Genomic DNA, 12,288 nt, shown 5'->3' with positions numbered 1-12,288 from the left:
TTAGTTAGTGCACGTATAGTACTCAGTACAAGACCTGACACACAGTACACGCTTAGCAAATGCTGACCATTCTATCATTACTATCTCCACTGGTGTAAAACTGCAAATCCACTGGCTCATCTCCACAGGTAGGGCCAGCCTGGCACCGTTGGCTCTGGCATTATTATATAAGATACATTCACTCTCTAGGTAAAGAACAAATTCCCACCTGATAGAACATGTGACAAGGAGGACCACATCAGCCTGGGTGGAGAGCAAGGAAAAAAAGGAAAATTATGATCTTTGAAATTAACCTTTTAGAATCACTGCCCACAGCCCTTTTTTTTTTTTTAATTTTTTTAAAATTTACCATTTTAACGATTTTTAAGTGTACAGTTCAGTAGCGGTATGTACATTCACACTGCTGTGCAGCTATCACCACCATCAACCTCCACAACTATTTCATCTTCCCCAACTAAAACCTGTACCCATTAAACACTAACTTCCCATTCCCCTCCTCCTCACGGCCCATTTTTAACCTAGTTCCTTGCCTGAAGGTAAGCACCACCTTAAAAGTTTCAAAAATAACTGCAACAAAAGTACACCTCGGTCCCATACTACACACTTTCCTCAAGGGAACTCACTCTCACTAGGCCATAGCCTGTTCCTGAAACTCCACCCAAGAACTGGCACACATGCAGAATCTCGCCCAGGTAACAAGGGGAAGCAGGAAATGAGTATACCTCCTGAAGGTTACTGGTCCGGAGGTAGCCACTCTTCTGTAAGATGGACCAGGCTATCTCTGTGTCATTCACATTCATCTGGCAGCCATAGGTCTCAAGGTAGACTGCAATGAGAGGGCAATTCCATTGCAGGCAGATGAAAAGGAACCACATGTCTCAAAAGGTCTCCTCCCCAAATGCCCCAGAAACACCTGAGGCAACTGGTTAGCCGCTAAGTCCCCTGTTGCCTCAATTCTAAGGCATCATTAATTGCCAGATGTACCCCCAAATTAATGACAGCCTTTCAGAACAAAAGAAATACTACATTATATACACACACCAATTACAAGCCGTATCATTTAAAAATGGAGAAAACATGCACCTGAGAATCAGGAAATACGATTAGAAAAGGGAGGACTAGTTGACAATAATTATCAACCTGGGGGGAAATAAATTTAAATCCACGTTAGGGCTTCCCTGGTGGCGCAGTGGTTAAGAATCCGCCTGCCAATGCAGGGGACACGGGTTCAAGCCCTGGTCTGGGAAGATCCCACATGCCGCGGAGCAACTAAGCCCGTGCGCCACAACTACTGAGCCTGCGCTCTAGAGCCCGCAAGCCACAACTACTGAAGCCCGCGTGCCTAGAGCCCATGCTCCGCAACAAGAGGAGCCACTGCAATAAGAAGCCCATGCATAGCAACGAAGACCCAACGCAGCCAAAAATAATAAATAAATAAAACAAATAAATTTATTTTTTAAAAAAATCCACATGTTACACTCCTCCTTCTCAAAATGAGGTTCTCCAGACTCTGGAGGGAGCAGCAGTGGCCAGAGGGTACATAAAGCCACAAAATAAAAATGAGGCAACTTCCTACAGTAACTTCAAACATCTTAAATGAAAACAAGCATGGCTAACATGACATAAAACACATTTGCACAAAGCTATAAGAACCTCAATTTCACACCATAGCAAGACCCTTCAAACTAAATTCCTATTTCAACCCCTGCGCCCACCAACGCACTTTAATCCACAAACCCAAATAAATTCTAAATGGAGTTAAAAGTTGAAGGACAATCACATGAAAACCAATAGAAAAGAGCAGTAATTTTTTTAAAAAAAGAAAGAAACAATCAGGATTTTTTTTTAAACCTTCCTTGGCTCACTTCCCTTGTCTAAAAAAAGAAAACACCAAACTTATGTCAGGGAGAGACTGAAGGGAACAACAAATTTTAAAGGACTACAAAATACCGAGCAGGAGTCACAAGGTATACAGACTCCTTGATTTACCAATTCAACTCCTAGAAATTTATTCCAGAAAAAAATTTTTAAAGAAGCAAAGCTATCTATATACGCATGTATCTGTATACATATATATGAGGCACTTATTATAGTGTTATTTATAATATAAAAATTTTTGAAACAACCTAATGTCCCAACAATTGGAAAACATCATGGTACAGCATGTGATACTTTGCACCAATGTTTTTAAATTTAATTATGAAGACTAGTATTTGGAAGAATATTAAATGAAAAGAGCGCATTACAAATAACTTGCACCATATGACTGCAACCAAATAATTAAGAATTATAAAGGGAAATTTTTTTTTGAAACAGTGCAAAAGGGGAGAGGTCTGGTTGTCTCTTAATGTCTCTTCAAACTTTTTTTTTTTTTTTTTTGGTTCTGTTGGGTCTTCATTGCTGTGTGTGGGCTTCCTCTAGTTGCAGTGAGCAGGGGCTACTCTTCGTTGCGGTGCGCGGGCTTCTCATTGTCGTGGCTTCTCTTGTTGCGGAGCACGGGCTCCAGGCGCGCAGGCTTCAGTAGCTGTGGCACGCAGACTCAGTAGTTGTGGCTCGCGGGCTCTAGAGCGCAGGCTCAGTAGTAGTCGCGCATGGGCTTAGTTGCTCCGTGGCATGTGGGATCTTCCCAGGCCAGGGCTCGAACCCGTGTCCCTTGCATTGGCAGGCGGATGCTTAACCACTGTGCCACCAGGGAAGCCCTCAAACATTTTTTTAAGGCATTTTAACTGAGTGCATTATGTTTCTCAGAAAATCTCTGCCTAAGCATAATGATTTTCTACAGCACCAATTATGAAACCTACCTTATAACTTAGGATGATCTAAAAATCAGAACAGAGATCATAAGGGTTTCCAAAGGTAACCAAAGAGAGGACTCCCCAGGACTTCTACCCCCAAGTTGCTTGTACCAAAACTGTAAGTTTCTTTATATTATTGTTACTTGGTAGAGTCTGACGATTCCATAACTTAGCAGCCTTCCCACTCTGTTAACCCTCCAAAGCCAGGTCTGTAATAAAAGACCTGTTAAGAATCAGACTATGGGACTTCCCTGGTGGCGCAGTGGTTAAGAATCCGCCTGCCAACGCAGGGGACATGGGTTCGAGCTCTGGTCCGAGAAGATCCCACATGCCACGGAGCAACTAAGCCCATGCACCACAACTACTGAAGCCTGCGTGCCCTGGAGCCCTCATGCTGCAACAACTGAGCCCATGCGCCACAACTCCTGAAGCCCGCATGCTGCAACTACTGAAGTCCGCATGCCTAGAGCCCATGCTCTGCAACAAAGAGAAGCCGCTGCAATCAGAAGCCCGCACCCCGCAATCAAGAGTAGCCCAGAAAGCGCACGCGCAGAAATGAAGACCCAACGTAGCCAAAAAAATAAAGAAAGAAAGAATCAGACTATGGATGCTGGAAAGGAGTAAAGCAGGAAGTCCAAAGAGAAGTAAAGTAAAACCAACCTTTTCTCTGCCTTCCTAAAAGTTCATCCACTGTGAGATACGGGGGTGGGTCCTCCACATCTGGAGTAGACGGTTTCTCTTGAGGAACGGAAGCACTTCTTAAAAAATGCTGAAAAGTCGGTCCAGTGGCCAGCCTGGAGCTGAAATCCTTCCAAACTCCATCCTCCTGCCGCGTCTCTGGACTGGGACATGCAGAGCTACGGACACCACTGTGTGCCCTGCAGGTCCTCAGCAGCAGCCAGGACACAGAGGCCAAGGGCCCCCACCTCAGACATCTCTGCGCTTGGAGGACACACTGTAAAGGATGCATGGCACTAAAACAGCCCAAAGACTGCAAGAGAATGACAGACATCACCAACATTTATTGAACACTATATACAGGGCACTGCTCTAAGCACTTCCAAGTGTATCAATACATTTAATCCTCACAAAAACCCAAGAAGGTACTCTTAATAATATTGTCCCCTTAATAATATTTTACAGGTGAAAAAACTGAGGCAACTTGCCAAATATCACACAAAGAAGTGCCAGAGATGAGACGCAAACCCAGGCAGTCTGTTTTCAAAACAAAGGGGTTGTAGAGATGAAATGAGAAGCCCTGACAAAATAACAAAGTAGCATCTTGTGCCAGGAACAGTTCTAAGGGCTTTAAGTGTATCAGCTCTTTAAAGCTTCACAGCATCCTGAGGAACATAGGCAACAGACACTACTATTATCCCCATTCAGAGAGGAGGAAATAGACAGAGAGGCTGAGGGACTTACCTAAGCTCCCACAGCCAGTAAGCAGCAGAGTCGGGATTCAAATAAAGGTCTCTATTAAAACAAAGCCTGTGCCCCTAGCCACCTTGCTACACTGCCTCCCCACATGGTGAAAACTATTTACTGAGGGCATCTTCTTTTGGGTTTCTTCAAAAGGAAAGTATCTAACATGGGGGCACCATATGCCTGATCGGTGACTACTTTCGACCTCCAAGAGTCTCAGATTACTGCCCTTCAAACTTCCCACCCAGACTCTCTCACATATGGCTGGGGGGGAGGGATGGAAAATGGCACAACCTTTACAGAGAGCAATTTGCCACCTTCCATCAAAATTACAAACACACAAACCCTAGATAACTAATAAGAACCTACTGTGTAGCACAGGGAACTCTACTCAGTACTCTGTAATGACCTACATGGGAAAAGAATCTAAAAAAGAGTGAATATATGTATATGTATAACTGATTCACTTTACTATACAGCAGAAACTAACACAATACTGTAAATCAACTATACTCCAATAAAAATTAATTTTAAAAAAACACACAAAAACCCTTTGACCAAGCATTTCCATTCCTAGGTATTTATCCTACAGATAGACTCATATGCAAAATAACCTATGCATAAGGATATTTGATGCAGCAGTGTTTCTAATAGCAAAGAAACGGAAAAGATTTAAATGTCATCAATAGGGAACTGGTTAAATAAGTCACAGTACATCCATACAATGGAATAAGATGCAACCGTTAGAAAGTGAGGTTGAATCTATACATGACAAAAAAGCAAAGAAGCAAAGTGTTATACTAGATATAGTGGGCCATCCACAAATCTGTGTAGGAAAGAAGACATGAATATTCAGGTACATATTTGTAAATGCACACAATATCTCTAGAATGCATAAGAAACAGAGGGTGCCTCCCAGGAAGGAACCTAGGTGACTCAAAGTACAAAAGGTGGAGACTTACTTTCCACCACATATTCTTAATGGACCCCACATCTCCAGCCTGACTACCTCATTCCAGCCATACCAGACATCTTTGTACTGATCTTCACTAGCTTCTAGGCTTTTATACATGCTGTTTTCTCTGGCTGATGTATCTTCGCTCAACTGACTTGGCCAACTCCTACACTACTTTTAGGTCTCTGCTTCCTCCTGGAAGCCTTTCCTGGCCACCACCACCAAAGTCTAGGGGTCCTCCCCTAGGTTCCCAAAGCCTCCTTCTAACTATCACAAGACTCATCACACTTTGCTGTTAATTACTGCTTATCCCTTGTAAGCCGGAGGTCTCTGAAAGCAGGGAAAAAATCTCATTCATTTCTACGTTCTTAGTATCTCCCATTGTAGTAACATGGCAGGTGCTATACATGTAAAATGAGCAGATGTGGCCTGTTACTTCTCCAACCCGATCACCTGCTGTACATGCTACCAGCACTTTAGGCAGAAGCAATGCCAACCTACTTTCAAGTGACAGAGAACAGCAGACTTTTAGTGTGAACTTTAAAGTCACCCGAGGTCACCGTGTGACCTCGGGAAAGCCAAATTCCTACCTCTGAGCCACCAATTCCACATCTGTAAAGTAAGGATAAAAATAATACCCACCTCTCAGAGATGTTGTGAGAATTAAAGATGTTAAAACCTAACTTGGCATACAGTAATTCTTCAGTAACTGCACAATTGCAGCCCACACCTCCTTTGATGGTGGGTATAGAGCACTGTGGTTAAGACGCGAGAGACGGAGTCTGACCCAACTGCTGCCTCGCCAGATAAATTTGGGCACGTGGAAGCGTCTTAAGTTCTGGGAGCTTCCATTTCCTGTGTAAAATGGGAATAACAGTACCTATTACAGCACCTATCTCCATGTCTGTTGTGAGGATCAAATGTGACAATACGAACAAAATGCTTGCAGAGCACAATGTAGGGGGCCTCGGTGGGGGCCTACATTAATTGGTAGTCGACAATAACGATGAGACAATAGCCTCATCTCAACATACAATAAAGCATCCCACTTTATTGGGTGATTACAATGTGTCAGGCGTGGTGCTAAGTGCTTTCCATGGATTACCGTATTTAATCCTCACAGCAACTGTGAGGCAGGTTCTACTATCATCCTCACTTCACAGGTGACAAAGCTAAGGCTCGGGGGAAAGAGGGCTGACTTGTCCAAGGTCACAAACGAGTAGGAAGCGGGGCTGGAGTGCACACCCCGACAGTCTGACTCCAGGGTCCGCGCTGTAACCACCGCGCCATCCCCCCCCCTTGGACACCGCGCATTCCCGGGGCACCGCCGCCCCTCCAGTCCCAGACGTGGGGCGTGGCCGAGAGCGCAGGCGACCTCCGCCGGCGCTCAGTTCACCTACCGCTGCCCGAAAGCCTGGCGTCCAGCCGCTGAAGCTCCTCTCAGTGGCCAAGCTCCCGGCTCAGCTGTCTGCGGCTGCGCACGCACACGCGCAACTTCCGTTCCGCCGCAATTTCCGTCCGGGGCGCTCCGTCCGGCGGAAGTGCGTCTTCTCTACTGTCCGGGTGGGTCCAAGCTCGTGTTTGAAAACCCTCCACTGGTGCGCTGAACCAAGCGGTAACCCCTAGCCGGCAGGTGGCAACTGAGCGCTTGAAATGTGGCGAGTGCGAATTAAATGTGTTCTAAATGTAAAATACACACCGGATGTCAAAGAAAGAATGCCAGGTATCTCCTCGATAATTTTTATATTGACTACGTGCTGAGATAATATTTGGGATTTATTGGTTTAAATGAGTATATTATTTAAGTTAGTTTCATCTGTTTCTTTTTACTTTTTTCAGTGTGGCTACTGGGAAATTTTTAATTATTTACGTGGCTCGCTTTCTATTTCTATTGGACAGCGCTGCGTTATAGGTTAAAGACTTCCCAATTCACGTTTCCAGCATAGAACCCCCCTCCCAACCCCTGGAGTCACAGACACATAGTTCCACTGTCTATGGGGCACCTCCCCTTGGGTACCTATCGACCGTCTCTAACTCAATACAGAACTCTTCATTTCTTCATACACATCCTAACCCAAAACCTGTGTCTGCCCAGTCTTGCCCATCTCAGTAAATGACCCAAGCATCCTCCCAGTTGCACTAGGAGAAACTGAGTCATTTTTTGTTTCCTCTCCCTCAATCTCCACACTCAATCTATCAGCAAAGTTTTGTCAGCTCTAACTCCAAAATGTCTCAAATCTATCCACTTCCCATTCTCCCGTTCTTCTGCTGCAACTCTAGCCCAGGCCACCATCATCTCATCAGAAAGGACAGCAATAGCCTGCTAACTGGCCTCCTTGCTTTTGCCCTTAACCTAGTTTCCTACCAACTATTTCCCACACAGAGCCTAAGAGAGTTTGTTTTCTTAACTCAGATCATGGGAGTTCCCTGGCGGTCCAGTGGTTAGGACTCCGCGCTTTCACTGAGGTGGGCCCAGATTCGATCTCCATCCTTGGTTGGGGAACTAAGATCCTGAAAGCTGTGCAGTGCAGCAGGAAGAAAACAAAACAAAACAACAACAACAAAAAAAAACAAGACTTAACTCAGATCACATCATTCCTCTGCTGAAAACTCCCAGTGGCTTGCCATTGCCTTTGCAATAAAATCCAGATTTCCTACTGTGTCCTAGGACCTGCATGATCTGGCTACTGCTTACTTTTTACTTCTCCAACCTACTTATTTATTTCTTACTATTTGCTTCTCCTAGCATGTTCTCTCTAATTAACTATATTTCAACTACACAATTTTATTTTGCTCCTTCAATACCCCAAGCACATGTTTATCTCAGAGCCTTTGTACTTTGAACATTCTCTCTCTGGAATGTTCCCCAAAATTGTTTCAAGGTTGGTGCCTTCTCATCCTTCATGTCTCAGCTTAAATATCAGCTCTCCAGAGAGGCCCTCTCTAACCACCCCATGTAAAAGGCTCCCATCACTATCACATCATTTTCTTCTCAGTATTTGTCACTATCCAAAATGATAGCATTTTTTGTTTACTTGCCATTGCCTATTTCCTAGACATTCAGCTCCCTGAGAGCAGCGACACATTCTGTCATGATCACTGCAATGTCCCCAGGATGTAGCACAGAGTCTGATTCATAGGAGGGCTTAATAAATACTTGTTGAATGAACAAATGACTGCTTTATGTATTAGTTTGGGTTCCCCAGAAGCAGATCTTGAACAAAGGACTTGAGTGCAGGCAGGTGATCACAGGAGACACTGATAAGGTAACTCAGGGAATGAGACAGGGGAGACAGCCAATAAGGAGTGTGTTATCAAGCCAGTTACCAAGGTGGGCATCTGGTTCTTCATTCTGTTGGGGAGCTCTAGGAAACAGTGTAAGACACAGACCTCAGAATTATTTCACCCAAAGGGAGAGGAAGCTGGGGTAATTCTATACTACCAGCCATGGTGGAAGTATACTCCTACTTGTGTTAATTCCTCACTGCTTCTACTCTGCCTATGCAGAGAAGGCTGTGGTTTGGGAGAAAGCCCTCTATAAATAAGATGCAGTCACTGACTCCAGCACTCTGAATTACCAAGGCTCTGGGCGGCCTGACAACCCCTGCTACAACTGGCCTCTTCGACACCTCATTAGAACTCTGTGAGGTTTATTATTGGCCCGAGTTACAGGCGAGAAAACTGAAAATACAAAAAGGTAGTCAAGTGCTGAAGCTCACATAACTAGGGTATGGCAGAATTGGGATCCACCCACAGGTCAGTCTGATAACAAAGTCCTATTCTCAACACTGACTGACTAATTCAAAGTCAGACTGGCTGGGTTCACATTAAGGCTCCGATACTTTCCACGATAGCCATGGCCAAGTCAGTCCTTCCTGCTGACTTCCACTTTCTTTGCATATAAAGTGGCTGCTATGTAGAAAATATACTGCATTGAGGGTAGGAGGGTGGGAAGACAAATCAGTAGAGTATTGAGGAGGCTGTGGCAGTTGTCCAGAGATTGTGAAGTCCTGGGCCAGTGCAATGTCTTGGGGCAGTGAAGAAAAAACAAACGCAGATTTCAGGAGTTTGAGACATACCACAATAAATTCCACAGCGTCTCTTTACATGACTACTGGGTGCCAATTGAGTCAAATATACAAAGGCAAACACAGCCCAAGAATTGTATTATGGCTCTTGTTTTTTACTGTGGTTCTCCAGGTAATGTAGAATGTGCTCTGATCTTTTCAGGCAATAATCAGCACCGTGAAAATACAAAATTTCAGAATTCCTGGAAAACTTTTAGACTCTAGATAGAGACAAGTTCCTGGAAACTCTGAGATCTAAAGACTCCAGTTGGAGAAATATTCAGGTTTACTGTCAAAGTTTTTACTACAAGGGGAAGATGTTCTGTCCTAACTTGGCCATGGGGGGGTGCCACCTGTGCCACACAGAGCCCCACCATGGTGGCCAAACCTCCATCCCAATAGGAGTTATGTTGAGGAGGGAAGCCTCCCACCCACGCTGCCAAGGTCAGACAACACCCATTCACCCTCCACAGTGACCCCAAGCATGGACCCTGTCCTTCCTGACACATCAATTCTCTATTTCAGGTCCTACTTATCGTTTCAACGTGGCCCTTCCCTCTTTAGCCTCGGTATTGTCCTCATAGAATCACAGGAGAGAGGGATTCTAGGGCTGGAAGGAAGCCACTTTTAGAGCTTCCAATGTGGGAGTCAGGGAGGAGCCGGGATTTCAACCCAGGTCTCTTGGCCTCTTAGAACTGTGCTCGTTCAAATCTGGATCTTCCCCTAGTGGCCCCAGAAGGAGGTGTCACCTTCCCCTTTTGTGGCCAGAGCAGGAGGCAGCAAGTCAGAAGATGTCAGAGCTACCCCTTGCCAGTTCTGATTGCCCATGGGATGGGCATGAGGGATGTTCTCTGGTGCATGTTATGCTGCCCCCACCTACACACACACACACACACACACACACACACACACACACACACACCAGCCATTCCCAACATCCCTACTATCCTGTCCCACACACATCAGCCCATGTGAGGGCCAGGGACCATTTCCAACCTCCCAACCCATCACCCACCACATTCCAACAACAAGGGTCCTTTCAGCTGCCATATTGTGGAGTCTCAGACAGTGTTGTGTCTTGGGCAATGAAGGTGATAAAAACAACACCCCCCACCCCGCCCAGATCTCCAGGAGCTTGGAAGGCTCATGTTCCATCCCACCTTGGGAATCTGTCATCTGGGATGCCATTCCCCCTCCTACCTAACTCCTACTGGTTGGTGATAGTTCTAACAGTTACTGAGCAATTTCTTCTTCCCCTCCTCCTTTCCCACTGATCAGCCTCAGCCAAATGACTTGTTTTGGCCAACGGAATGAGAGTGGACAAAATGCAGAGGATGTAAATGTGCTTGTGCACTTTGCTTGTCTTTGAACTCTAGGGACTTGCCATGAGAACATGCCCTGGGAGCTGATGCCCCTTCATCCTGGGCTCCAGAAGGAAAATCATAGAGTAGGCCTGAGCCCAACCCACAGCCTGGACCAAAGCCAACCAGTCAAGCCCAGCTTCTAACAGTCAAACTGAAGTCAACATGCAGCCCCAGAAGTATGAAAATAAATGTTTGTTGCTGTGGCCACAGAGTCTGGAGTTGTTTTGGTCCACAGCATTATTGCAGCAGTAGCTGATTTTTAACCTGCTCCTTCAGAAGGACATCAGCTTCAGGTCTCCTCCTGAGAGAAACCTGCCCTCACCCTCAGAGCTGGTCAGGTCCCCGCTGGCCTCTCTGGTATTTCCATGAGTCTACCCAATCACACATTTGATTGTGAGAGCTTCTGCTGAATTTCTTTCCCCTGTGCAAGGGGGCCTGTCAGTCTTGCTCCCAGCAAATCAGCTCCTGGACCCAAGGATTAGCACAAAGTAGGTGTTCATTATGTATTTCTCAAATGAACAGTGGATTGACAAATGGGTGGGCAGATTGAGGTGGGCAAAGCTGGAATATCTCTGCTTACCTGCATTTCCCCAGGTTTCTAGAACGAGCTCTGGCTCTGGCTTGTTACGTGAATCCATGTGGGCCTCAGTTTCGTGTGGAACCTTGATTAGAACTGCTTAGTCTAATGCAGTAACTACTAACCACATGTGGCTACTGAGCATGTGATATGCAAGCAGTGTGAATGAGGAACTGAATTTAATTCCATTTTAATGAATTTTAATTTAAAAACTGATACTCAATTCAGTTATTGGAAAACTTTAGTACATTTGGAAATACTTGATTATGTGAATCTAATTTTTTCACCTGGAAACTTTATGAAATCTAAATACCAATCAAAGGTTTCCAATGAAAATTTGGTATCTGACTAGAGATGTGCTGTAGGTATAAAATACACACCAGATTTCAAAGACAGTATGAGAAAAAGAATGTAAAACATTTCATTAATGAATTTTTATATTATGTGTTGAAGTGATAACATTTTGGATCTACTGGGTTCAATAAAATATATTATTAATATTATTTTCATCTATTTTTTCTTACTTTTAAAAATATGACTACTAGAAAATTGGTAATCACAAATGTGGCTTGCACTATATTTCTAGTGGACGGTGCAGGGCCAGAAAATCTCTAAGGTGAGCAAGGGCTCTGAAGTCAGAAAAACCTAGTTTGAATCCAAGCTCAGACATTTCATAGCTGTGTGACTTTGGGCAAGTCACTCTCCTGTTCTGAGCCCCAGTTTTCTTACCTGTGAAATGCAGACTGCCGCGCCTATCAACATAGATAGTGGTGAGGATCCAATGAGGAAATGTATGTACAGCGCCCAGCACATGGCAAGCACTCTCTAAATGTAAGCTATCGGTACTGTCATCACGGTAATTTTTCTGGACAACGCAAGCAACTGGGGCTCATATGCAGCCAGCTGCATGGTACAGATTCCAAGGAAACATTCCACGAAGCACACTCCAAGCGTCCTCCCTTCTGCAGGAAAGGAGCAAGAGGCTCTCTATGATGGTTTTAAAACAGGTCCACACAAAAAAAAATGTTTAAATAAATAAATAAATAAAATAGGTCCACAAATTCTTTGACATTCCTTTCTTCAAGCGGTGGAGCCTAATTCCCCTCCC

The 12,288-nt window shown here is 44.7% G+C and overlaps 1 protein-coding gene and 2 long non-coding RNA genes across 4 annotated transcripts in view; 1 reads left to right on the top strand and 2 right to left on the bottom strand.

The window, feature by feature from the left end:
• Positions 1 to 6,719, bottom strand: part of CDK5RAP1 (CDK5RAP1 mitochondrial tRNA methylthiotransferase) — a 38,537-nt gene extending 31,818 nt beyond the window's left edge. Inside the window, exons 1-5 of one of the 2 annotated variants that reach the window (XM_082432181.1) lie at positions 6,573 to 6,719; positions 5,815 to 6,027; positions 3,456 to 3,786; positions 723 to 826; positions 209 to 243 (exon numbers count right to left, since the gene is read on the bottom strand). In XM_082432181.1, coding sequence (XP_082288307.1) covers positions 209 to 243; positions 723 to 826; positions 3,456 to 3,765 — 449 coding nt within the window. In that variant the 5' untranslated portion in view covers positions 3,766 to 3,786; positions 5,815 to 6,027; positions 6,573 to 6,719. The remainder of the gene's footprint in view (positions 1 to 208; positions 244 to 722; positions 827 to 3,455; positions 3,787 to 5,814; positions 6,028 to 6,572) is intronic. The other variant, XM_082432182.1, reaches the window with a different exon arrangement.
• Positions 1 to 12,288, bottom strand: part of LOC309646199 — a 166,215-nt gene that overhangs the window by 34,301 nt on the left and 119,626 nt on the right. The gene's annotated exons all lie outside the window — the stretch shown is intronic.
• On the top strand, positions 6,763 to 7,746 carry LOC309646205. The gene is made up of 2 exons (XR_014255217.1): positions 6,763 to 6,895; positions 7,586 to 7,746. It is a non-coding gene; the product is annotated as an uncharacterized lncRNA (long non-coding RNA).

The sequence above is a fragment of the Balaenoptera physalus genome (genome assembly GCF_965194825.1).
Source record: "Balaenoptera physalus genome assembly, chromosome: 16".
Taxonomy (NCBI): domain Eukaryota; kingdom Metazoa; phylum Chordata; class Mammalia; order Artiodactyla; family Balaenopteridae; genus Balaenoptera; species Balaenoptera physalus.
This window is presented reverse-complemented; position numbering and strand designations above follow the sequence as displayed.